General features: G+C 42.2%; 1 protein-coding gene across 1 annotated transcript in view; it reads left to right on the forward strand.

Moving 5' to 3' along the window:
• Positions 1-25,865, forward strand: part of LOC128660360 (phosphatidylinositol-binding clathrin assembly protein) — a 576,760-nt gene that overhangs the window by 512,149 nt on the left and 38,746 nt on the right. The window contains exon 18 of the mRNA XM_053714177.1: positions 8,874-8,981. Within this exon, the coding sequence (XP_053570152.1) occupies positions 8,874-8,981 (108 nt within the window). The remainder of the gene's footprint in view (positions 1-8,873; positions 8,982-25,865) is intronic.

Here is a 25,865-nt window from a genome sequence, read left to right on the forward strand (position 1 = left end):
AGTTTGAAGTTAATTTCACACTTTTATTGTTTGGGGAACGTTTTTATCGCCAGGCACTAGTTTAGACACCTTTCCAGTCAGGAAGGGCCTTTCACTATAGTAGGCAGAGCCTCATTTTCGCGCCATTATTGCGCAGTTACTTTTGAGTACAGTGCATGCAGCTGCATGTGTGAGGGTCTGGTATCCACTGAAAACGTTCCTAGAAGGCTTGAATTGGTATCGTATACCCCCCTGGGATTGGTGAAGTCGCAACAAAAGCTGTGGCTGGGACTGTAGTGGGGTTAAAATTGCAAACGGCTCCGGTTTCCACATTTTAAGGGTTAACAGCTTGAAAATTGGGGTGCAATACTTTGAATGCATTAAGACACTGTGGTGGAAATTTGGTAAAGATTGGATAATTCCTTCATAGTTTTCTACACTAGCCAAGCGCACGACCATTCCCATTGAGGACAATTGTGCTTTCAAAGATCCTATGGATAAAAAATTGGAGAGTTTGCTTAAAAAGATTTTTGTACAGAAAGGTTACCTCCTTCAACCTATTTCGTGCATTATTCCTGTCACTACAGCGGCGTGTTTCTGGTTCGAGGAACTGGAAAAGTCGCTCAGTAGGGAGACTACGTATGAAGAAGTCATGGACAGAATTCACGCACTTAAGTTAGCTAATTCCTTTATTTTAGACGCAGCTTTGCAGCTAGCGAGGTTAGCGGCGAAAAATTCAGGGTTTGCAATTGTGGCGCGCAGAGCGCACTGGCTAAAGTCTTGGTCGGCGGATGTATCTTCCAAGACAAAATTGCTTAATATCCCTTTCAAAGGTAAGACCCTTTTTGGGCCAGAATTGAAAGAGATTATTTCAGACATCACTGGGGGAAAGGGCCATGCCCTCCCACAAGATAGACCTTTTAATGCTAAGAATAAGTCCAATTTTCGTTCCTTTCGCAATTTCAGGAACGGACCGGCTTCCAACTCTGCAGCCTCTAGACAAGAGGTTAACGTTTCCCAGACTAAACCAGCTTGGAAACCAATGCAAGGCTGGAACAAGGGTAAACAGGCCAAGAAGCCTGCTGCTGCTACCAAGACAACATGAAGGGGTAGCCCCTGATCCGGGACCGGATCTAGTAGGGGGCAGACTCTCTCTCTTCGCTCAGGCTTGGGCAAGAGATGTTCAGGATCCCTGGGCACTAGAAATAGTCTCTCAGGGTTATCTTCTAGAATTCAAGGAACTACCCCCAAGGGGAAGGTTCCACATGTCTCACTTATCTTCAAACCAAATAAAGAGACAGGCATTCTTACATTGTGTAGAAGACCTGTTAAAGATGGGAGTGATACACCCAGTTCCAACTGTGGAACAAGGTCAGGGGTTTTACTCAAATCTGTTTGTAGTTCCCAAAAAAGAGGGAACTTTCAGACCAATTCTGGATTTAAAAATTCTAAACAAATTTCTCAGAGTTCCATCGTTGAAAATGGAAACCATTCGAACAATTTTACCTACAATCCAGGAGGGTCAATTTATTTAAGTTATTTTGGAAAGTTTGAAGTTAATTTCACACTTTTATTGTTTGGGGAACGTTTTTATCGCCAGGCACTAGTTTAGACACCTTTCCAGTCAGGAAGGGCCTTTCACTATAGTAGGCAGAGCCTCATTTTCGCGCCATTATTGCGCAGTTACTTTTGAGTACAGTGCATGCAGCTGCATGTGTGAGGGTCTGGTATCCACTGAAAACGTTCCTAGAAGGCTTGAATTGGTATCGTATACCCCCCTGGGATTGGTGAAGTCGCAACAAAAGCTGTGGCTGGGACTGTAGTGGGGTTAAAATTGCAAACGGCTCCGGTTTCCACATTTTAAGGGTTAACAGCTTGAAAATTGGGGTGCAATACTTTGAATGCATTAAGACACTGTGGTGGAAATTTGGTAAAGATTGGATAATTCCTTCATAGTTTTTCACATATTCAGTAATAAAGTTTTGTTTAAAAACGGTTTTTGTGCTTTATTAACCAGTTTAAGCCTGTTTAACATGTCTGTACCTTCAGATAGATCATGTTCTGTATGTATGGAAGCCAATGTGGTTCCCCCCTCAAATATATGTGATAATTGTGCCATAGCGTCCAAACATAGTAAGGACAGTACTGTCACAAATAGTAAGGTTGCCCAGGATGATTCCTCAGATGAAGGAAGTAGAGATAGTTCTACATCATCTCCTTCTGTGTCTATACCAGTTATGCCCGCGCAGGCGACCCCTAGTACTTCTAGCGCGCCAATGCTTGTTACTATGCAACAATTGGCGGCAGTAATGGATAACTCCATAGCTAATATTTTATCCAAAATGCCAGCATTTCAGAGAAAGCGCGATTGCTCTGTTTTAAACACTGTAGAGCAGGAGGGCGCTGATGATAATTTTTCTGTTATACCCTCACACCAGTCAGAAGTGGCAGTGAGGGAGGGTTTGTCAGATGGAGAAATTTCTGATACAGGAAGAATTTCTCAGCAGGCAGAACCTGATGTTGTGACATTTAAATTTAAATTAGAGCATCTCCGCGCATTACTTAAGGAGGTGCTATCTACTCTGGATGATTGTGACAATCTGGTCATCCCAGAAAAATTGTGCAAGATGGACAAGTTCCTAGAGGTCCCGGTGCACCCTGATGCCTTTCCGATACCTAAACGGGTGGCGGACATAGTGAATAAGGAGTGGGAGAAGCCAGGCATACCTTTTGTCCCTCCTATATTTAAAAAAATTGTTCCCTATGGTCGACCCCAGGAAGGACTTATGGCAAACAGTCCCTAAGGTCGAGGGGGCGGTTTCTACACTAGCCAAGCGCACGACCATTCCCATTGAGGACAATTGTGCTTTCAAAGATCCTATGGATAAAAAATTGGAGAGTTTGCTTAAAAAGATTTTTGTACAGAAAGGTTACCTCCTTCAACCTATTTCGTGCATTATTCCTGTCACTACAGCGGCGTGTTTCTGGTTCGAGGAACTGGAAAAGTCGCTCAGTAGGGAGACTACGTATGAAGAAGTCATGGACAGAATTCACGCACTTAAGTTAGCTAATTCCTTTATTTTAGACGCAGCTTTGCAGCTAGCGAGGTTAGCGGCGAAAAATTCAGGGTTTGCAATTGTGGCGCGAAGAGCGCTCTGGCTAAAGTCTTGGTCGGCGGATGTATCTTCCAAGACAAAATTGCTTAATATCCCTTTCAAAGGTAAGACCCTTTTTGGGCCAGAATTGAAAGAGATTATTTCAGACATCACTGGGGGAAAGGGCCATGCCCTCCCACAAGATAGACCTTTTAATGCTAAGAATAAGTCCAATTTTCGTTCCTTTCGCAATTTCAGGAACGGACCGGCTTCCAACTCTGCAGCCTCTAGACAAGAGGTTAACGTTTCCCAGACTAAACCAGCTTGGAAACCAATGCAAGGCTGGAACAAGGGTAAACAGGCCAAGAAGCCTGCTGCTGCTACCAAGACAGCATGAAGGGGTAGCCCCTGATCCGGGACCGGATCTAGTAGGGGGCAGACTCTCTCTCTTCGCTCAGGCTTGGGCAAGAGATGTTCAGGATCCCTGGGCACTAGAAATAGTCTCTCAGGGTTATCTTCTAGAATTCAAGGAACTACCCCCAAGGGGAAGGTTCCACATGTCTCACTTATCTTCAAACCAAATAAAGAGACAGGCATTCTTACATTGTGTAGAAGACCTGTTAAAGATGGGAGTGATACACCCAGTTCCAACTGTGGAACAAGGTCAGGGGTTTTACTCAAATCTGTTTGTAGTTCCCAAAAAAGAGGGAACTTTCAGACCAATTCTGGATTTAAAAATTCTAAACAAATTTCTCAGAGTTCCATCGTTGAAAATGGAAACCATTCGAACAATTTTACCTACAATCCAGGAGGGTCAATTTATGACTACCGTGGATTTAAAGGATGCGTATCTACATATTCCTATCCACAAAGATCATCATCAGTTCCTAAGGTTCGCCTTTCTAGACAAACATTATCAGTTCGTGGCTCTCCCATTCGGGCTAGCCACTGCTCCAAGAATTTTCACAAAGGTGCTCGGGTCCCTTCTAGCGGTTCTAAGACCAAGGGGTATTGCAGTGGCACCTTATCTGGACGACATTCTAATCCAAGCGTCATCTCTTTCCAAAGTAAAGGCTCATACAGACATTGTTCTAGCCTTTCTCAGATCTCACGGGTGGAAGGTGAACGTAGAAAAGAGTTCCCTGTCTCCGTCGACAAGAGTTCCCTTTTTGGGAACAATAATAGATTCTTTAGAAATGAAGATCTTCCTGACAGAAGTCAGAAAGTCAAAGCTTCTAAACGCTTGTCAAGTTCTTCACTCTATTCTGCAGCCTTCCATAGCTCAGTGCATGGAAGTAGTAGGGTTGATGGTTGCAGCAATGGACATAGTTCCTTTTGCTCGAATTCATCTAAGACCATTACAACTGTGCATGCTCAAGCAGTGGAATGGGGACTATACAGACTTGTCTCCAAAGATTCAAGTAGACCAGATGACCAGAGACTCACTCCGTTGGTGGTTGTCCCAGGAACACCTGTCTCAGGGAATGAGTTTCCGCAGACCAAAGTGGGTCATTGTCATGACCGACGCCAGTCTATTAGGCTGGGGCGCGGTCTTGGATTCCCTGAAAGCTCAGGGTTTATGGTCTCGGGAAGAGTCTCTTCTCCCGATCAACATCCTGGAACTGAGAGCGATATTCAATGCTCTCCGGGCCTGGCCTCAACTAGCGAAGGCCGGATTCATAAGATTCCAGTCAGACAACATGAAGACTGTAGCTTACATCAACCATCAGGGGGGAACAATGAGTTCCTTGGCGATGAGAGAGGTATCCAAAATCATCGAATGGGCGGAGGATCACTCCTGCCACCTATCTGCAATCCACATCCCAGGAGTAGACAACTGGCAGGAGGATTATCTGAGTCGTCAGACTTTCCATCCGGAGGAGTCTGAACTCCACCCGGAGGTGTTTGCCCAGTTGACTCAATTATGGGGCATTCCAGACATGGGTCTGATGGCGTCTCGTCAGGACTTCAAGGTTCCTTGCTACGGGTCCAGATCCAGGGATCCCAAGGCCACTCTAGTGGATGCATTAGTGGCGCCTTGGTCGTTCAACCTAGCTTATGCGTTTCCACCGTTCCCTCTCCTTCCCAGGCTTGTAGCCAGGATCAAACAGGAGAAGGCCTTGGTGATTCTGATAGCTCCTGCGTGGCCGTGCAGGACTTGGTATGCAGACCTGGTGAATATGTCATCGGCTCCACCATGGAAGCTACCTTTGAGACAGGATCTTCTAGTACAAGGTCCATTCGAACATCCAAATCTAGTTTCTCTGCAGCTGACTGCTTGGAAATTGAACGTTTGATTTTATCCAAGCGTGGGTTTTCAGATTCAGTGATAGATACTCTGGTCCAATCCAGAAAACCTGTGACTAGAAAGATTTACCATAAAATATGGAAAAGATATATCTGTTGGTGTGAATCCAAGGGATTCTCCTGGAGTAAGATTAAAATTCCTAAGATCCTCTCCTTTCTCCAAGAAGGTTTGGATAAGGGATTGTCAGCGAGTTCTCTAAAAGGACAGATTTCTGCTTTATCTGTCTTGTTACACAAACGACTGGCAGCTGTGCCAGATGTACAAGCTTTTGTACAGGCTTTGGTTAGAATCAAGCCTGTTTACAGACCCTTGACTCCTCCCTGGAGTCTAAATTTAGTTCTTTCAGTTCTTCAAGGGGTTCCGTTTGAACCCTTACATTCCATAGATATCAAGTTACTATCTTGGAAAGTTCTGTTTTTGGTTGCTATTTCTTCTGCTAGAAGAGTTTCTGAATTATCTGCTTTGCAGTGTGATCCACCCTATCTGGTGTTCCATTCATATAAGGTTGTTTTGCGTACCAAGCCTGGTTTTCTTCCAAAAGTTGTTTCCAACAAGAATATTAACCAGGAAATAGTTGTTCCTTCTTTGTGTCCGAATCCAGTTTCAAAGAAGGAACGTTTGTTACACAATTTAGATGTAGTCCGTGCTTTAAAGTTCTATTTAGAAGCAACAAAGGATTTCAGACAAACTTCTTCTTTGTTTGTCGTTTATTCTGGTAAGAGGAGAGGACAAAAAGCTACTGCTACCTCTCTTTCTTTCTGGCTGAAAAGCATCATCCGATTGGCTTATGAGACTGCCGGACGACAGCCTCCTGAACGAATCACAGCTCACTCTACTAGGGCTGTGGCTTCCACATGGGCCTTCAAGAACGAGGCTTCTGTTGATCAGATATGTAAGGCAGCGACTTGGTCTTCTCTGCACACTTTTGCCGAATTCTACAAATTTGATACTTATGCTTCTTCGGAGGCTATTTTTGGGAGAAAGGTTTTGCAAGCCGTGGTGCCTTCTGTTTAGGTAACCTGATTTGCTCCCTCCCTTCATCCGTGTCCTAAAGCTTTGGTATTGGTTCCCACAAGTAATGGATGACGCCGTGAACCGGACACACCAATGTTGGAGAAAACAGAATTTATGCTTACCTGATAAATTACTTTCTCCAACGGTGTGTCCGGTCCACGGCCCGCCCTGGTTTTTTAATCAGGTTTGAAAAATTTCTTTCTCTATACACTGCAGTCACCACGGCACCCTATAGTTTCTCCTTTTTTTCTCCTAACCGTCGGTCGAATGACTGGGGGGGGGGGGCTATATGGACAGCTTTTGCTGTGCTCTTTGCCATTTCCTGTTGGGGAAGAGAATATTCCCACAAGTTATGGATGACGCCGTGGACCGGACACACCGTTGGAGAAAGTAATTTATCAGGTAAGCATAAATTCTGTTTTCTTTAGAGCAGCACCCCATCCCTCCCCCTTTCTTTAAAAAAAAAAAATTTCTGTAGTGCAGCACCCCATCCCTCCCTCCCCCCTCCACCGCTGGGCTGCCCTGCCAGAGAATGACACAGACCTTGTCACTGTCTAACGGTCTGGCAATTTGCCTTCATATGGTAACGGAGCACCGATCATGCTCAATTACCATATGAAGACAGATGCCTGCAGCTCAGGAACAGCAGCTCTCGGCTGACATCTACAATTATCATAAGAGATTCCACTGAGTTTGTTGTCAGATTATTGAAGACACTGCCTATATTCTTTATTTTTTCCCCCCTTTAGATAGGTACCCCAGCACCACTAGTTATTTTATGTTCCTGAACATTAACATGCACTGTTGCTTTCCTCCTGCACCATTTTTCCTTAGACTGTTGCTTTGTCACAATCACTGTTTGATATAGCAAAAACTTTTTGGCTTTATCTTTCAGTACAAAAAGTGTTAACATTTTCTTTTGAAGCTGTGATTGAATTGACACTGTTCTAGCAGTTTTGCGAAAAACTTTGGGAAGTTGATTCTGTTTCTAAGATTAATGAAATAATAAGTTTGCATTTTGAAAATTCTGTTATTAGGAAAAAAGTCTGGAAGGAGAAGTGTATGTTTACCTCAGGCTCCTAAATACATGATATCTGCTATTCTAAACTCATAGACAAAGGTCAGAAAACTCAGAAGTTCAGAAATCAGGGCCTTGTGAGTCCTTTTGTTAATCTTTTTGTTCCCAGAATTGGAAGATGCCGCTTTACCTCTCAAAGAGGGGCTATAGCAGACTAGGTTCAGTATCGTTTATCAAATACCTCTTGATGGTATGGGGGTCTAGGTATTTCCCTTTGGGGGCATCACTTACTTTGCAGATGTCTGGACAGAGTCAATATCGTACGAATGGTTTTGCAGGTCATCAAAAAGTGTCTATCTTCTGCAATTCATTTTGTGATATCCATATGTCCAACAGATTTTTAACTGATCCTATGAGCTCAGGTTAAAAACGTGGCCTATTAAGGTGATAATTTATCTACTCTGAAAAGAACGTCTTATTGAACCTGTATCCCTGAGGCTTAGGCAAGGTACATGTTTTCCCAACCATGCCTTCATGTGGGTATCTCTAGTTCATGCCACACTATTGTGCTTTATCTCTATCTCTCCATAGGGAGGCAAGGCAACCTAAAGACTTTAGGGAAGTTCTAGCGCCTTCAAGCAGGCTAGTAATATATACTCCACTAATACCTGAATTTGGAATTATTCAAGAAACAGGTATATATTTTATGGGATATTGTTTTATATATGTATACTTCACTTCTTCGATAATAGGGGGATGCATTTTTCAAACGAGTTACAGTGAGATATGATACAGATATCCAGTCCAAAGACATAAATAAAACTTCTTGTTTAAAAAGTACTCCCTATGAGTGTGGTATATCAATGTTAAGGGAATAGTCTAGTCAAAATTAAACTTTCATCATTCAGATAGAGCATGCCATTTTAAGCAACTTTTTCATTTATTCCTTTTATTAAATTTTCTTAATTTTCTTGGTATCTTTATTTGAAAAAGCAAGAATGAAAGCTTAGGAGCTGGCCCACTTTTGGTTCAGAACCTAGGTAGTGCTTGCTGATTGGTGGATACATTTAGCGCAACCCAGGTGCTGAACCAAAATCGGGCCGGCTCCTAAGATTACATTCTTGCTTTTTCAAATAAAGATACCAAGAGAACGAAGAAAATTTGATAATAGGAATAAATTAAAGAGTTGCTTAAAATGGCATGCTCTATCTAAATCATGAAAGTTTAATTTTGACTAGACTATTCCTTTAACATTGATACACCACACTGATATACTATTCCTTTAAGCTTTGTCTGTTTCTTTATGTTTCTGTTCAGAGAAATCCATATTAAATTATGTGATAAAATAAATTATACCACTGATTTTATTACCTACACTCTAGGCCATGTACAAAATAAAAATTGACTTTGTATCCGCAGCAGAGTACATTTTTCATTTTAAATTGTTTTACACTTACAGGTTCCTACACAGATTGGACCTAATCCTCTAATGGTTCCTCAGCCAATAATGTATGCACAACCAGGGTTAAGACCAACAAATCCTTTTGCACCTGTGTCCGGAGCTCAGGTAAAATGATTCTAAAGGCGTCAAACAATTTACATTATATTTTTGTATGTTGTCACGCACAAATTCTTTCTGCGTTTTATTTGATGCTCTCAGCAATGATAACATTTTTTATTTTTTTTGGTGTGGAATTGGAGGATATTTTGATAATATTAACTGATCTTTTACTGAAGTTTAAATCAGTGTCCCATTTGATCTTTGAAGAAAAGCTAAGATCTGTTCGGAAACAAGTGCAAATCCTAAACTAACTTAATAAAAAATAAAATACCTGTATATTTAAGCTGTTATTTTCTCTTGTTAAAGTGCATGTAAAGTTAACAAAACATCTCTACATAAAAGTATATAATGGCACAAATAAACCCTAGTCTCATTCATCAAATTTTCTAAATATGTAAATTAAAGTCAATATATTGAATTTTACTAACGATTATTTTCGCCGATTCCTCCGCCTGCATTATTTGTCCCACTATTCGTTTTTGAGTGACACTTCTCTCTCTGCTTGTTATTTTCTTCCCCGGGGCGTCAGCATTGATGTTCGGCACGTCACTTTCTTCAAATGCGCATGCGTGAACAACCCGATGACGTCGCATACTCCATGCTCGTCCTTGATGTGACATAAGCTTTAGATAAATCAAAAAATATATTTTTTATGCACAAATAGTAACTTTCCTGATAATTATATATACTTACAATTTGTAAATTGTCCGTAATAAGATGTAATATTGGCAAAGAATTCAAATTTGTGCGCTGTGCTTATTGCAAGCACTAAACACTTATACTCCTTGATCGCAAAGTACTCAATGAATAGAAACATTCATTGAATACTTTGTTTATTATACGGACGGTGTTTCAACGCATGCGCGATTTGAAATGAGGAGCAGTGCTTTACAAACTTTCGGTTGCTATGCGCATGCGCGTTTTCAACAGAATTGTTGTATCGCATGCGCAAATGTCGGCACCGCTCGTGAACGAGCATCAAAAATACGTCACGTAGTAGGCGTGAAATTGTATAATGAGGGAGAGGAAACGGGCAGCAAACCAGGAAGAAGACGGTTGGGAGGAGTTCAGTGCTTCCAACTTCGATAAGTAAAACATTCAATATAATTATATTCCTTTATGTTAGTGTATTTATATTAATGCGGTTTAAGTATTAACAACATTGTGAGCAAGTAGGTTTAATCTCAACACGGAAAATTTACAATCACTTTAAGTGTGTTCAGTCCACGGGTCATCCATTACTTATGGGATATATTCTCCTTCCCAACAGGAAGTTGCAAGAGGATCACCCAAGCAGAGCTGCTATATAGCTCCTCCCCTCACATGTCATACCCAGTCATTCTCTTGCAACCCTCAACAAAGAAGGAGGACGCGAGAGGAGCTGGAGTTTTTACTTATCTATTCTTCAATCAAAAGTTTGTTCTTTTAAATAGCACCGGAGTGTGCTGTTTTTCTATCTCAGGCAGTATTTGGAAGAAGAAACTGCCTGCGTTTTTTTTCTATGATCTTAGCAGGCGTAACTAAGATCCACTGGCTGTTCTCGACATTCTGAGGAGTGGGGTAACTTCAGAAACTGGGAATAGCATGCGGGGTCCTCCGCAAATGAGGTATGTGCAGTACTTTATTTTCTGGGAATGGAATTGACTAAGAAAATACTGCTGTTACCGTATGATGTAAGTACAGCCTTAAATGCAGTAGTGGCAACTGGTATCAGACTGATAAATGTATGCGCAGTCGAGTTATTTTCTAGGGACTAGAATTGACTGAGAAAATACTGTTAAAACTGAAATAATTCTTAAGCCTTATCTGCAGTGGTAGCGACTGGTAGCAGGCTTAGTGATTACTTTGCATGACATTGGAAAATGTTGTTTTTTAATAAAACGTTTACTGGCATGTTATTCGTTTTTGTGAGGTACTTTGGTGATAAATCTCTTTGGGCATGATTTTTTCCACATGGCTAACATATTTTTCTGCATGGAAACCGTTATATCAGGGCTCCCACTGTTGTGATAGGAGTGGGAGGGACCTTGTTTTAGCGCCTTGTTGCGCAGTTAAAATTCTAGCACAGTCTTCCTGCTTCTTCCTCCTTGATCCAGGACGTCTCTAGAGAGCTCAGGGGTCTGCAAAATTCATTTGTGAGGGAGGTAATCAGTCACAGCAGATCTGTGACAGTGTGCTTGACTGTGATTAAAAGCGTTAAATCTTAATTGCTATCTGTTTTATCCCTTTTGGGTATTGAGGGGTTAATCATCCTTTTGCTAATGGGTGCAATCCTCTGCTAATAATACACTTCTTGTTAAGAATTGTTTAATTATATCTGTATTTTTGAAGCGCTGCAGCGTTTTTTATATTGCTTGTAAACTTATTGAAAGTGATTTCCAAGCTTGCTAGTTTCATTGCTAAGTCTGTTTAAACATGTCTGATTCAGAGGAAACTGTTTGTTCATCATGTTCAAAAGCCAATGTGGAGCCCAATAGAACGATGTGTACCAATTGTATTGATATTGCTTTGAATAAGAGTCAATCTGTACCGATAAAGAAACTATCACCAGACAACGAGGGGGAAGTTATGCCGCCTAACTCTCCTCACGTGTCAGTACCTGCGTCTCCCGCTCGGGAGATGCGTAGGATTGAGACGCTAAGTACATCTAGGCCCTTACAAATCACTTTACATGATATGGCTAATGTTATGAAAGAAGTATTATATAATATGCCCGAATTAAGGGGCAAACGCGATAGCTCTGGGTTAAGGACAGAGCGCGCTGATGACACGAGAGCCATGTCTGATACTGCGTCACAATTTGCAGAACATGAGGACGGTGAGCTTCATTCTGTCGGTGACGGTTCTGATCCGGGGAGACCGGATTCAGAAATTTCAAATTTTAAATTTAAGCTTGAAAACCTCCGTGTGTTACTAGGGGAGGTATTAGCGGCTCTGAATGATTGCGACACGGTGGCAATTCCAGAGAAATTGTGTAAGTTGGATAGATACTATGCAGTACCGGTGTGTACTGACGTCTTTCCTATACCAAAAAGACTTACAGAAATTATTAGTAAGGAGTGGGATAGACCCGGTGTGCCTTTTTCCCCTCCCCCGATATTTAGAAAAATGTTCCCTATAGACGCCCCCACACGAGACTTATGGCAGACGGTCCCTAAGGTGGAGGGAGCAGTTTCTACGTTAGCCAAGCGTACCACTATCCCGGTGGAGGATAGCTGTGCTTTCTCAGATCCAATGGATAAAAAATTAGAGGGTTATCTTAAGAAAATGTTTGTTCAACAGGATTTTATATTGCAGCCTCTTGCATGCATTGCGCCTGTCACGGCTGCAGCGGCATTCTGGTTTGAGTCTCTGGAAGAGGCGATTCGCACAGAGCCATTGGATGAGGCTTTGAGCAAAGTTAGAACCCTTAAGCAAGCTAATGCGTTTGTTTCAGATGCCGTAGTACATCTAACCAAACTTACGGATAAAAATTCTGGATTCGCCATACAGGCGCGCAGAGCGCTCTGGCTTAAATCCTGGTCAGTGGATGTAACTTCCAAGTCTAAGCTACTTAACATTCCTTTCAAAGGGCAGACCTTATTCGGGCCCGGCTTGAAGGAAATTATTGCTGACATTACGGGAGGTAAGGGCCACGCCCTTCCTCAGGACAGGGCCAAACCAAAGGCCAAACAGTCTAATTTTCGTGCCTTTCGTAACTTCAAGGCAGGAGCAGCATCGACTTACTCTGCTCCAAAACAGGAAGGAACTACTGCTCGTTACAGACAGGGTTGGAAAGGCAACCAGTCATGGAACAAGGGCAAGCAGGCCAGAAAGCCTACTCCCGCCCCTAAGACAGCATGAAGACAGGGCCCCCTATCCGGAGACGGATTTAGTGGCGGGCAGACTTTCTCTCTTCGCCCAGGCTTGGGCAAGAGATGTGCAGGATCCCTGGACGTTAAAGATTATATCTCAAGGATACCTTCTGGATTTCAAAACCTCTCCTCCACAAGGGAGGTTCCATCTTTCGAGGTTATCGACAAACCTAGTAAAGAGAGAGGCATTTCTACAATGTGTACAAGACCTCTTAATCATGGGAGTGATCCACTTAGTTCCGCGATCGGAACAGGGACAAGGATTTTACTCAAATCTATTTGTGGTTCCCAAAAAAGAGGGAACCTTCAGATCAATCTTGGACTTAAAGATCTTAAACAAATTCCTAAGGGTACCATCGTTCAAGATGGAAACCATTCGAACCATCCTACCCATGATCCAAGAGGGTCAATATATGACCACAGTGGACTTAAAGGATGCTTACCTTCATATACCGATTCACAAAGATCATTATCGGTACCTAAGGTTTGCCTTTCTAGACAGGCATTACCAGTTTGTGGCTCTTCCCTTCGGGTTAGCCACGGCCCCGAGAATTTTTACGAAGGTTCTGGGCTCACTTCTGGCGGTACTAAGACCACGAGGCATAGCGGTGGCTCCGTACCTAGACGACATTCTGATACAAGCATCAAGTTTTCAGAATGCAAAGTCTCATACAGAGATAGTTCTAGCATTTCTGAGGTCGCATGGGTGGAAAGTGAACGTGGAAAAGAGTTCTCTGTTACCACTCACAAGGGTTCCTTTTCTAGGGACTCTTATAGATTCTGTAGAGATGAAGATTTACCTGACGGAGTCCAGGTTATCAAAGATTCTCAATGCTTGCCGTGTCCTTCATTCCGTTCCAAGCCCATCAGTAGCTCAGTGCATGGAGGTAATCGGCTTAATGGTCGCGGCAATGGACATAGTGCCATTTGCGTGCCTGCATCTCAGACCGCTGCAACTATGCATGCTCAGTCAATGGAACGGGGATTACTCAGATCTGTCCCCTTTGCTAAATCTGGACCAGGAGACCAGAGATTCTCTTCTCTGGTGGTTGTCACCGGTTCATCTGTCCAAAGGAATGACCTTTCGCAGACCAGATTGGACGATTGTAACAACGGATGCCAGCCTTCTAGGCTGGGGAGCAGTCTGGAATTAAGAGCAATATTCAATGCTCTTCTAGCTTGGCCTCAGTTAGCAAAACTGAGGTTCATCAGATTTCAGTCGGGCAATATCACGACTGTGGCTTACATCAATCATCAAGGGGGAACCAGGAGTTCCCTAGCGATCTTGGAAGTCTCGAAGATAATTCGCTGGGCAGAGTCTCACTCTTGCCACCTGTCAGCGATTTACATCCCGGGCGTAGAGAACTGGGAGGCGGATTTCCTAAGTCGCCAGACTTTTCATCCGGGAGAGTGGGAACTTCACCCGGAGGTATTTGCTCAACTGATTCATTGTTGGGGCAAACCGGATCTGGATCTCATGGCATCTCGCCAGAACGCGAAGCTCCTTTGTTACGGATCCAGGTCCAGGGACCCGGGAGCGCTGCTGGTAGATGCATTAGTAGCCCCTTGGGTTTTCAACATAGCTTATGTGTTTCGACCATTTCCGTTGCTACCTCGACTGATTGCCAGGATCAAGCAGGAGAGGGCATCGGTAATTCTGATATCGCCTGCGTGGCCACGCAGGACCTGGTATGCAGACCTAGTGGACATGTCGTCCTGTCCACCATGGTCTCTTCCTCTGAGGCAGGACCTTCTAATTCAGGGTCCGTTCAACCATCCAAACCTAATTTCTCTGAGCAACAGGGAAAAAAGTAAATTGCGCTATATGAACTGACTCAGTATCCTCAGAGACTATAACTATATATATATATATATATATATATATATCTCTCGCTTGTCAATAAATAAATAGTCTACAATCAACTCAAAAAAATATATAGATATAAATATTAAAATTTCTAAAATCACCTAAAGGAAAAAATGCATAAAAATTGGTCAAATATAAAATATAAAATATAAAATCCACAATAGCACCCTTGGTATAAATATAAATATATGTGGCAGGAGATATATAAAAAAAATATAAATATAAAACAGTACCTTGATTTAACAACTTAATATATATGAATTGCTTGTCCTTAAACTGCAAGACATATATATATGTCAGAAAAACCTCCTGTATTGCACGCTGTTTATATTTTACAGTACCTCTAATAGTTTCTCATGACCATTCTCATTACTGTCTTTTACTAAAAGTGAAGCATCCAGTATAAGGTGATATGTCCCTTTAAGATGAATAGAAACTTGAGTCCCGTTTTGTGCAGCTCCAATCAGACAGGGTAAATCCAAACCTCAGTCGTAGGGATAATAGTACATGCAAAAAGAAGAGAGAGAGAGCGCACAAAAGATTCAAGTGTAGATTTTTATTAACAACATTAGCACACATAAATTGATGCACTTACTAGAAGTAAGATTAAAAAGGCAATCAGAGTTCAACTCTCTTTCCTCCACTTGTATAGCCGCTCCACACTGCTGCCTAGGAAAGTCAGTGTCCCCGGATGTTGATGCACGATACCGGCTTCTGTAGCAGGGCTTTCCGGATGCCTCTGCTAACTGCCTGTCTGCCAATGGGAGGGAGCGGATCAAAAATTGGAGTCTGAGCGTCGGACCTGTTTGCCGGTTCCTAACGCGTTTCCCCCAGTCAGCGGCTGGGCTTTTTCAAAGGATAAAATCAGATGTCTAATTTCTCTGAGGCTGACTGCCTGGAAATTGAACGCTTGATTCTATCAAAGCGTGGGTTTTCGGATTTGGTTATTGATACATTAATACAGGCTCGGAAACCTGTGACCAGAAAAATTTACCATAAGATATGGCGTAAATATTTATATTGGTGCGAATCCAAGAGTTACTCATGGAGTAAGGTTAGGATTCCTAGGATATTGGCTTTTCTACAAGAGGGTTTAGAAAAGGGTTTATCCGCTAGTTCGCTAAAGGGACAGATTTCAGCTCTGTCTATTCTTTTACACAAACGTCTGGCAGAGAATCCAGACGTCCAGGCCTTTTGACAGGCTTTGGCTAGAATTAAGCCTGTGTTTAAAGCTGTTGCTCCTCCGTGGAGCTTAAACTTGGTTCTTAAAGTTCTTCAGGGTGTTCCGTTTGAACCCCTTCATTCCATTGATATTAAGCTTTTATCTTGGAAAGTTTTGTTTTTGATGGCTATTTCCTCGGCTCGAAGAGTTTCTGAGTTATCTGCCTTACATTGTGATTCTCCTTATCTGATCTTTCATTCAGACAAGGTAGTACTGCGTACTAAACCTGGGTTTTTGCCTAAGGTTGTTTCTAACAGGAATATCAATCAAGAGATTGTTGTTCCATCATTATGTCCTAATCCTTCTTCTAAGAAGGAACGTCTTTTGCATAATCTAGACGTGGTCCGTGCTCTGAAGTTCTACTTACAGGCAACTAAAGATTTTAGACAAACTTCTTCTCTGTTTGTCGTTTACTCTGGACAGAGGAGAGGTCAAAAGGCTTCGGCTACCTCTCTTTTTGGCTTCGTAGCATAATACGTTTAGCCTATGAGACTGCTGGACAGCAGCCTCCTGAAAGAATTACAGCTCATTCCACTAGAGCTGTGGCTTCCACCTGGGCCTTTAAGAATGAGGCCTCTGTTGAACAGATTTGCAAGGCTGCAACTTGGTCTTCACTTCATACTTTTTCCAAATTTTACAAATTTGACACTTTCACTTCTTCGGAGGCTGGTTTTGGGAGAAAGGTTCTACAGGCAGTGGTTCCTTCTGTTTAATGTTCCTGCCTTGTCCCTCCCATCATCCGTGTACTTAGCTTTGGTATGGGTATCCCATAAGTAATGGCTGACCCGTGGACTGAACACACTTAACAAGAGAAAACATAATTTATGCTTACCTGATAAATTTATTTCTCTTGTAGTGTGTTCAGTCCACGGCCCGCCCTGTCTTTTTAAGGCAGGTTCTAAATTTTAAAATTATAACTCCAGTCACCACTGCACCTTATGGTTTCTCCTTTCTCGTCTTGTTTCGGTCGAATGACTGGATATGACATGTGAGGGGAGGAGCTATATAGCAGCTCTGCTTGGGTGATCCTCTTGCAACTTCCTGTTGGGAAGGAGAATATATCCCATAAGTAATGGATGACCCGTGGACTGAACACACTACAAGAGAAATACATTTATCAGGTAAGCATAAATTATGTTTTTTACCACTTGTTATTATATGCACCAGTTTCTTTCCTTTGGCATCAGATTAGTTGTAGTGTATTAGAAATATAGTTTTTGGTATGCTGGTGAAGCTTAAATGGATATAAACCAATCTATTTCATTGTTGCAATAAAAACACTAAGCAGTGAGTTATGCTTAATAGATGTCAGTGCAAAATGTATTATCATTTTAAAAGGATTGTACATTTCTTTCATGTAATTGGCAAGAGTCCATGAGCTAGTGACGTATGGGGTATACATTCCTACCAGGAGGGGCAAAGTTTTCCAAACCTCAAAATGCCTATAAATACACCCCCTCACCACACCCACAATTCAGTTTTACAAACTATGCCTCCCATGGAGGTGGTGAAGTAAGTTTGTGCTAGATTTCTACGTTGATATGCGCTTCGCAGCAGGCTGAAGCCCGGTTTTCCTTTCAGAGTGCAGTGAATGTCAGAGGGATGTGAAGAGAGTATTGCCTATTTGAATACCATGGTCTTCCTCTAGGGGATCTATTTCATAGGTTCTCTGTTATCGGTCGTAGAGATTTCTTCTCCTACCTCCCTTTTCAGATCGACGATATACTCTTATATACCATTACCTCTACTGATTCTCATTTCAGTACTGGTTTGGCTATCTACTATATGTAGATGAGTGTCTTAGGGTAAGTAAGTCTTATTTCTCTTGTAAGGTGTATCCAGTCCACGGATCATCCATTACTTGTGGGATATTCTCCTTCCCAACAGGAAGTTGCAAGAGGATCACCCACAGCAGAGCTGCTATATTGCTCCTCCCCTAACTGCCATATCCAGTCATTCTCTTGCAACTCTCAACAAGCATGGAGGTAGTAAGAGAAAATTGGTGAAATGTAGCTGTTATCTTGCTTCAATCAAAAGTTTGTTGTTTTTAAATGGTACCGGAGTTGCACTATTTTGTCCCAGGCAGAAAAATAGAAGAATCTGCCTGTGATTTCTATGATCTTAGCAGGTTGTAACTAAGATCCATTGCTGTTCTCACACATGACTGAAGAGAGAGGTAACTTCAGCGGTTGAATGGCGTGCAGGTTATCCTGCTATGAGGTATGTGCAGTTAAGATTTTTTCTAGAGGAAAAGGTCATGCCCTTCCTCAGGATAGGTCCAAATCAAGGGCCAAACAGTCTAATTTTCGTGCCTTTCGAAACGTCAAGGCAAGTGCGGCATCAACTTCCTCTAATGCAAAACAAGAGGGAACTTTTGCTCAGTCCAAGACGGTCTGGAGACCTAACCAGACCTGGAACAAGGGTAAGCAGGCCAAAAAGCAGACTTTCGCTCTTCGCCCAGGCGTGGGCAAGAGATGTCCAGGATCCCTGGGCGTTGGAAATGATATCCCAGGGATATCTTCTGGACTTCAAGGCTTCCCCCCCAAAAGGGAGATTTCACCTTTCACAATTATCTGCAAACCAGATAAAGAGAGAGGCATTCTTACACTGTGTACAAGACCTCCTAGTTATGGGAGTGATCCATCCAGTTCCAAAGGAGGAACAGGGACAGGGATTTTACTCAAATCTGTTTGTGGTTCCCAAAAAAGAGGGAACCTTCAGACCAATTTTGGATCTAAAGATCTTAAACAAATTCCTCAGAGTTCCATCATTCAAGATGGAAACTATTCGTACCATCCTACCTATGATCCAGGAGGGTCAATACAAGACTACAGTGGATTTAAAGGATGCTTATCTTCACATTCCGATACTCAAAGATCATCATCGGTTTCTCAGGTTTGCCTTCCTAGACAGGCATTAACAGTTTGTAGCTCTTCCCTTTGGGTTAGCTACAGCCCCAAGAATTTTTACGAAGGTTCTGGGGCCGCTTCTGGAGGTCCTAAGGCCGCGGGGCATAGCAGTGGCCCCTTATTTAGACGACATCCTAATTCAGGCGTCAAACTTCCAAATTGCCAAGTCTCATAAGGACATAGTGTTGGCATTTCTGAGGTCGCATGGGTGGAAGGTGAACGAGGAAAAGAGTTCTCTATCCCCCCTCACAAGAGTTTCCTTCCTAGGGACTCTGATAGATTCTGTAGAAATGAAAATTTATCTGACGGAGTCCAGGTTATCAAAACTTCTAAATTCCTGCCGTGTTCTTTATTCCATTCCTCGCCCTTCGGTGGCTCAGTGCATGGAAGTTATCGGCTTAATGGTAGCGGCAATGGACATAGTGCCGTTTGCACGCCTACATCTCAGACCGCTGCAACTCTGCATGCTCAGTCAGTGGAATGGGGATTACACAGATTTGTTCCCTCTACTAAATCTGGATCAAGAGACCAGGGATTCTCTTCTCTGGTGGCTATCTCGGGTCCATCTGTCCAAAGGTATGGGCCAGATTGGACAATTGTAACGAGAGATGCCAGCCTTCTAGGTTGGGGTGCAGTCTGGAAGGTCTGAAGGCTCAGGGATCGTGGACTCAGGAGGAGAAACTCCTTCCAATAAACATTCTAGAATTAAGAGCAATATTCAATGCTCTTCAGGCTTGGCCTCAGTTAGCAACTCTGAGGTTCATCAGATTTCAGTCGGACAACATCACGACTGTGGCTTACATCAATCATCAAGGGGAACCAGGAGTTCCCTAGCGATGTTAGAAGTCTCAAAGATAATTCGCTGGGCAGAGATTCACTCTTGCCACCTATCAGCTATCCATATCCCAGGTGTAGAGAACTGGGAGCCGGATTTTCTAAGTCGTCAGACTTTTCATCCGGGGGAGTGGGAACTCCATCTGGAGGTGTTTGCACAATTGATTCATCGTTGGGGCAAACCAGAACTGGATCTCATGGCGTCTCGCCAGAATGCCAAGCTTCCTTGTTACGGATCTAGGTCCAGGGATCCCAAGGCGACGCTGATAGATGCTCTAGCAGCGCCCTGGTCTTTCAACCTGGCTTATGTGTTTCCACCGTTTCCTCTGCTCCCTCGTCTGATTGCCAAGATCAAGCAGGAGAGAGCATCAGTGATCTTGATAGCGCCTGCGTGGCCACGCAGGACCTGGTATGCAGATCTAGTGGACATGTCATCCTTTCCACCTTGGACTCTGCCGTTAAGACAAGACCTTCTACTACAAGGTCCTTTCAATCATCCAAATCTAATTTCTCTGAGACTGACTGCCTGGAGATTGAACGCTTGATGTTATCAAAGCGTGGCTTCTCAGAGTCAGTCATTGATACCTTAATACAGGCACGAAAGCCTGTCACCAGGAAAATTTACCATAAGATATGGCGTAAATATCTTTATTGGTGTGAATCCAAGGGTTACTCATGGAGTAAGGTCAGGATTCCCAGGATATTATCCTTTCTCCAAGAGGGTTTGGAAAAAGGATTGTCAGCTAGTTCCTTAAAGGGACAGATTTCTGCCCTGTCTATTCTGTTGCACAAGCGTCTGGCAGATGTTCCAGACGTTCAGGCATTTTGTCAGGCTTTAGTTAGAATTAAGCCTGTGTTTAAACCTGTTGCTCCGCCATGGAGCTTAAATTTGGTTCTTAAAGTTCTTCAGGGGGTTCCGTTTGAACCTCTTCATTCCATAGATATCAAACTTTTATCTTGGAAAGTTCTCTTTTTGGTAGCTATTTCCTCGGCTCGTAGAGTTTCCGAGTTATCTGCCTTACAATGTGATTCTCCTTATCTGATCTTCCATGCAGATAAGGTAGTTCTGCGTACCAAACCTGGGTTTTTACCTAAGGTGGTATCTAATAAGAATATCAATCAAGAGATTGTTGTTCCATCTTTGTGTCCTAATCTTTCTTCAAAGAAGGAAAGTCTATTACACAATCTGGACGTGGTTCGTGCTTTAAAGTTTTACTTACAAGCTACTAAAGATTTTCGTCAAACATCTGCTTTGTTTGTCGTCTACTCTGGACAGAGGAGAGGTCAAAAGGCTTCGGCAACCTTTTTTTCTTTTTGGCTAAGAAGCATAATCCGCTTAGCCTATGAGACTGCTGGCCAGCAGCCTCCAGAAATGATTACAGCTCATTCTACTAGAGCTGTGGCTTCCACATGGGCCTTTAAAAATGAGGCTTCTGTTGAACAGATTTGCAAGGCGGTGACTTGGTCTTCGCTTCATACTTTTTCAAAATTCTACAAATTTGATACTTTTGTTTCTTCGGAGGCTATATTTGGGAGAAAGGTTTCACAGGCAGTGGTACCTTCCGTTTAAGTACCTGCCTTGTCCCTCCCTTCATCCGTGTACTTTAGCTTTGGTATTGGTATCCCACAAGTAATGGATGATCCGTGGACTGGATACACCTTACAAGAGAAAACATAATTTATGCTTACCTGATAAATTTATTTCTCTTGTGGTGTATCCAGTCCACGGCCCGCCCTGTCATTTTAAGGCAGGTATTTTTTTAATTTTAAACTACAGTCACCACTGCACCCTATGGTTTCTCCTTTCTCCGCTTGTTTTCGGTTGAATGACTGGATATGGCAGTTAGCGGAGGAGCGATATAGCAGCTCTGCTGTGGGTGATCCTCTTGCAACTTCCTGTTGGGAAGGAGAATATCCCACAAGTAATGGATGATCCGTGGACTGGATACACCACAAGAGAAATAAATTTATCAGGTAAGCATAAATTATGTTTTTATTTATGACACTCTAAGCTATGGTTGGGCACTTTATATGTAAAGTTCTAAATATATGTTTTAAACTTATATTTGCCATGATTCAGGATAATCAATGTTCCTTCTTTCAGACTGTCATTTTCATTTTTTGGGAAAATGCATATGAATAAAATATTTTTCTCACCTTAATATTTTCAATTGACTTTTTTCTTCTAAATTGCGGGCTGTTAGGCTCGCGGGTGCAGAAAATGCTACAATTTATTGCGTCATTTTTGGCGCAAGACTTTTTTGGCGCGAGAATATCGTCATTTCCTGTGTCATAGTTGACGCCGGAAGTTTTCACGTGGTTGCGTCATTTTTTAATGTGGCCGTCATACTTGGCGCCAGTTTTTTTCACATTATTTCAGTCTCACTTTTTAGTTGCTTCTGGTTGCGTGAGGCTTGTTTTGTTTTGCATTTTTTCCCATTCCTGAAACTGTCATTTAAGGAATTTTGCTTTATATGTTGTTTTTTTTTTCTATTACATATTGCAAGATGTCACTACCTGACCCTGGATCAGAATCTACTTCTGGAAAGACGCTGCCTGATGTTGGTTCTACCAAAGCTAAGTGCATTTGTTGTAAACTTTTGGTAACTGTTCCTCCGGCTGTAGTTTGTGTTAGTTGTCATGATAAACTATCTAACACGGATAATATTTCCATTAGTAATAATCCATTACCTGTTGTTGTTCCTTCAACATCTAATGTTCAGGATGTTCCTGTTAATGAAAGAGAATTTGTTTCTAATTCTATTCGGAAGGCTCTGTCTGTTATTCCTCCTTCTATTAAACGTAAAAGGTCTTTTAAAACTTCTCATATTTCAGAAGAATTTTTAAATGACCGCCATCATTCTGACTTATCTATCTCTGATGAGGATCTATCTGGTTCAGAAGATTCTGCCTCAGATATTGACACTGATAAATCTTCATATTTGTTTAAGATGGAGTTTATTCGTTCTTTACTTAAAGAAGTGTTGATTGCATTAGATTTGGAGGAGTCTAGTCCTCTTGATATTAAATCTAATAAGCGTTTAAATTCAGTTTTTAAACCTCATGTAGTTATTCCAGAAGTTTTTCCAGTTCCTGATGCTATTTCAGAAGTAATTTCTAGGGAATGGAATAGTCTGGGTACTTCATTTACTCCTTCTCCAAGGTTTAAGAAATTGTACCCTTTGCCATCTGATAGATTAGAGTTTTGGGAAAAAAATCCCCAAAGTTGATGGGGCTATCTCTACTCTTGCTAAACGTACTACTATTCCTACGGCAGATAGTACTTCTTTTAAGGATCCTTTAGATAGGAAGCTTGAATCCTTTCTAAGGAAGGCTTATTTATGTTCAGGTAATCTTCTCAGACCTGCTATTTCTTTGGCTGATGTTGCTGCAGCTTCCACCTTCTGGTTGGAGGCTTTAGCGCAACAAGTGTCAGACCATAATGCTTATAGCATTGTTAAACTTCTTCAACATGCTAATAACTTTGTTTGTGATGCCATTTTTGATATCATTAGGATTGATGTCAGGTATATGTCTTTAGCTATTTTAGCTAGAAGAGCTTTATGGCTTAAGTCTTGGAATGCAGATATGACTTCTAAGTCAACGTTGCTTTCTCTTTCTTTCCAAGGTAATAAATTATTTGGTTCTCAGTTGGATTCAATAATTTCAACTGTTACTGGGGGGAAGGGAGCCTTTTTGCCTCAGGACAAAAAATCTAAAGGTAAATATAGGGCTGCTAATCGTTTTCGTTCCTTTCGTCAGAATAAGGAACAGAAGCCTGACCCTTACCCTAAAGGAACAGTTTCCGTTTGGAAACCTTCTCCAGTCTGGAATAAATCCAAGCCTTTTAGAAAGTCAAAACCAGCTCCCAAATCCGCATGAAAGTGCGGCCCTCATTCCAGCACAGCTGGTAGGGGGCAGGTTACGATTTTTCAAAGATGTTTGGACCAATTCGATTCAAAGTCTTTGGATTCAGAACATTGTTTCTCAAGGGTACAGAATAGGTTTCAAGGTAAGACCGCCTGTGAGAAGATTTTTCCTCTCACGCATTCCAGTAAACCCAGTAAAGGGTCAGGCGTTTCTGAAATGTGTTTCAGACCTGGAGTCGGCTGGGGTAATTGTGCCAGTTCCAGATCTGGAATGGGGTCTGGGGTTTTACTCAAATCTGTTCATTGTACCAAAGAAGGAGAATTCTTTCAGACCAGTTCTGGATCTAAAAATATTGAATCGTTATGTAAGGATACCAACATTCAAAATGGTGACTATAAGGACTATTCTGCCTTTTGTTCAGCAAGGGCATTATATGTCTACAATAGACTTACAGGATGCATATCTTCATATTCCAATTCATCCAGATCACTATCAGTTCCTGAGATTCTCTTTTCTAGACAAGCATTACCAATTTGTTGCTCTTCCTTTCAACGGTTCTCAGTGCCCTTCTCTCTGTAATCAGAGAACAGGGTATTGCGGTATTTCCTTATTTGGACGATATCTTGGTACTTGCTCAGTCTTTATATTCTGCAGAATCTCATACAAATCAACTTGTGTTGTTTCTTCAAAGACATGGTTGGAGGATCAATTTACCAAAGAGTTCCTTGATTCCTCAGACAAGGGTGACCTTTTTGGGTTTCCAAATAGATTCAGTGTCCATGACTTTGTCTCTAACAGAAAAGAGACGTCTGAAATTGGTTTCAGCTTGTCGAAACCTTCAGTCTCAATCATTCCCTTCCGTAGCTTTGTGCATGGAAATTCTAAGCCTCATGACTGCTGCATCAGACGCAATCCCCTTTGCTCGTTTTCACATGAGACCCCTCCAGCTTTGTATGCTGAACCAATGGTGCAGGGAGTATACAAAGATATCACAAATAATATCCTTAAATCCCAATGTTCGATCTTCTCTGACTTGGTGGTTGGATCACCATCGTTTAATTCAAGGGGCCTCTTTTGTTCGTCCAACCTGGACTGTGATCTCAACAGATGCGAGTCTTTCAGGTTGGGGAGCTGTATGGGGATCTCTGACAGCGCAGGGGGTTTGGGAATCTCAGGAGGCGAGATTACCAATCAACATTTTGGAGCTCCGTGCGATTTTCAGAGCTCTTCAGTTCTGGCCTCTTCTGATGAGAGAATCGTTTATTTGTTTTCAGACAGACAATGTCACAACCGTGGTGTATGTCAATCATCAAGGTGGGACTCACAGTCCTTAGGCTATGAAAGAAGTATCTCAGATACTTGTATGGGCGGAATCCAGCTCCTGTCTAATCTCTGCGGTTCTAATTATTAAAATAAAAGGAAAACACATTAGAAAAGGGAGGGGAAGGAAGACTATAGATAATTTCGTTCCTACTTCAGGAAAATAAACAGGACCTCATATATTTCCTACGCCTGAAGGCAACTTCAGTAGGTGGGAGCTTTTCCTAGGACTCTATGGACTTTCAGAGATTTCAGTAATGATGGAGATACATTGGGAAAGCCGGATAGATATACTAATTGCTGAGAGAAGTTGTTTCATCCTCCAACTCTTTTTCATGTTGTTTGAGACCGATATATGGAATTATAAAACTTTATCGAACATAAGAGGTCCTGAGACTGTAACAATGAATATAAATATGTTTATCTGAACTAGGGGCATGATGTATTAGATATGTCTCTTGTCTTCCTTTCTGACAATAAAGATTATTTCAACTAATCTCTGCGGATTATCTCAGTCGCCAGACGTTACATCTGGGCGAATGGTCTCTTCACCCAGAGGTATTTCTTCAGATTGTTCAAATCTGGGGACTTCCAGAAATAGTTCTGATGGCTTCTCATCTAAACAAGAAACTTCCCAGGTATCTGTCCAGATCCAGGGATCCTCAGGCGGAAGCGGTGGACGCGTTGTCACTTCCTTGGAATTATCAACCTGCTTATATCTTTCCGCCTCTAGTTCTTCTTCCAAAAGTGATTTCCAAAATCCTAATGGAGCGTTCGTTTGTACTGCTGGTGGCTCCAGCATGGCCACACAGGTTTTGGTATGCGGATCTCGTTCGGATGGCCAGTTGCCAACCTTGGATACTTCCGTTAAGGCCAGACCTTCTATCTCAAGGCCCATTTTTCCATCAGGATCTCAAATCATTAAATTTGAAGGTATGGAGATTGAACGCTTAATACTTAGTCATAGAGGTTTCTCTGATTCAGTGATTAATACTATGTAACTATGTTACAGGC

This window comes from Bombina bombina, chromosome 1 (assembly GCF_027579735.1).
Source record: "Bombina bombina isolate aBomBom1 chromosome 1, aBomBom1.pri, whole genome shotgun sequence".
Classification (NCBI taxonomy): Eukaryota; Metazoa; Chordata; class Amphibia; order Anura; family Bombinatoridae; genus Bombina; species Bombina bombina.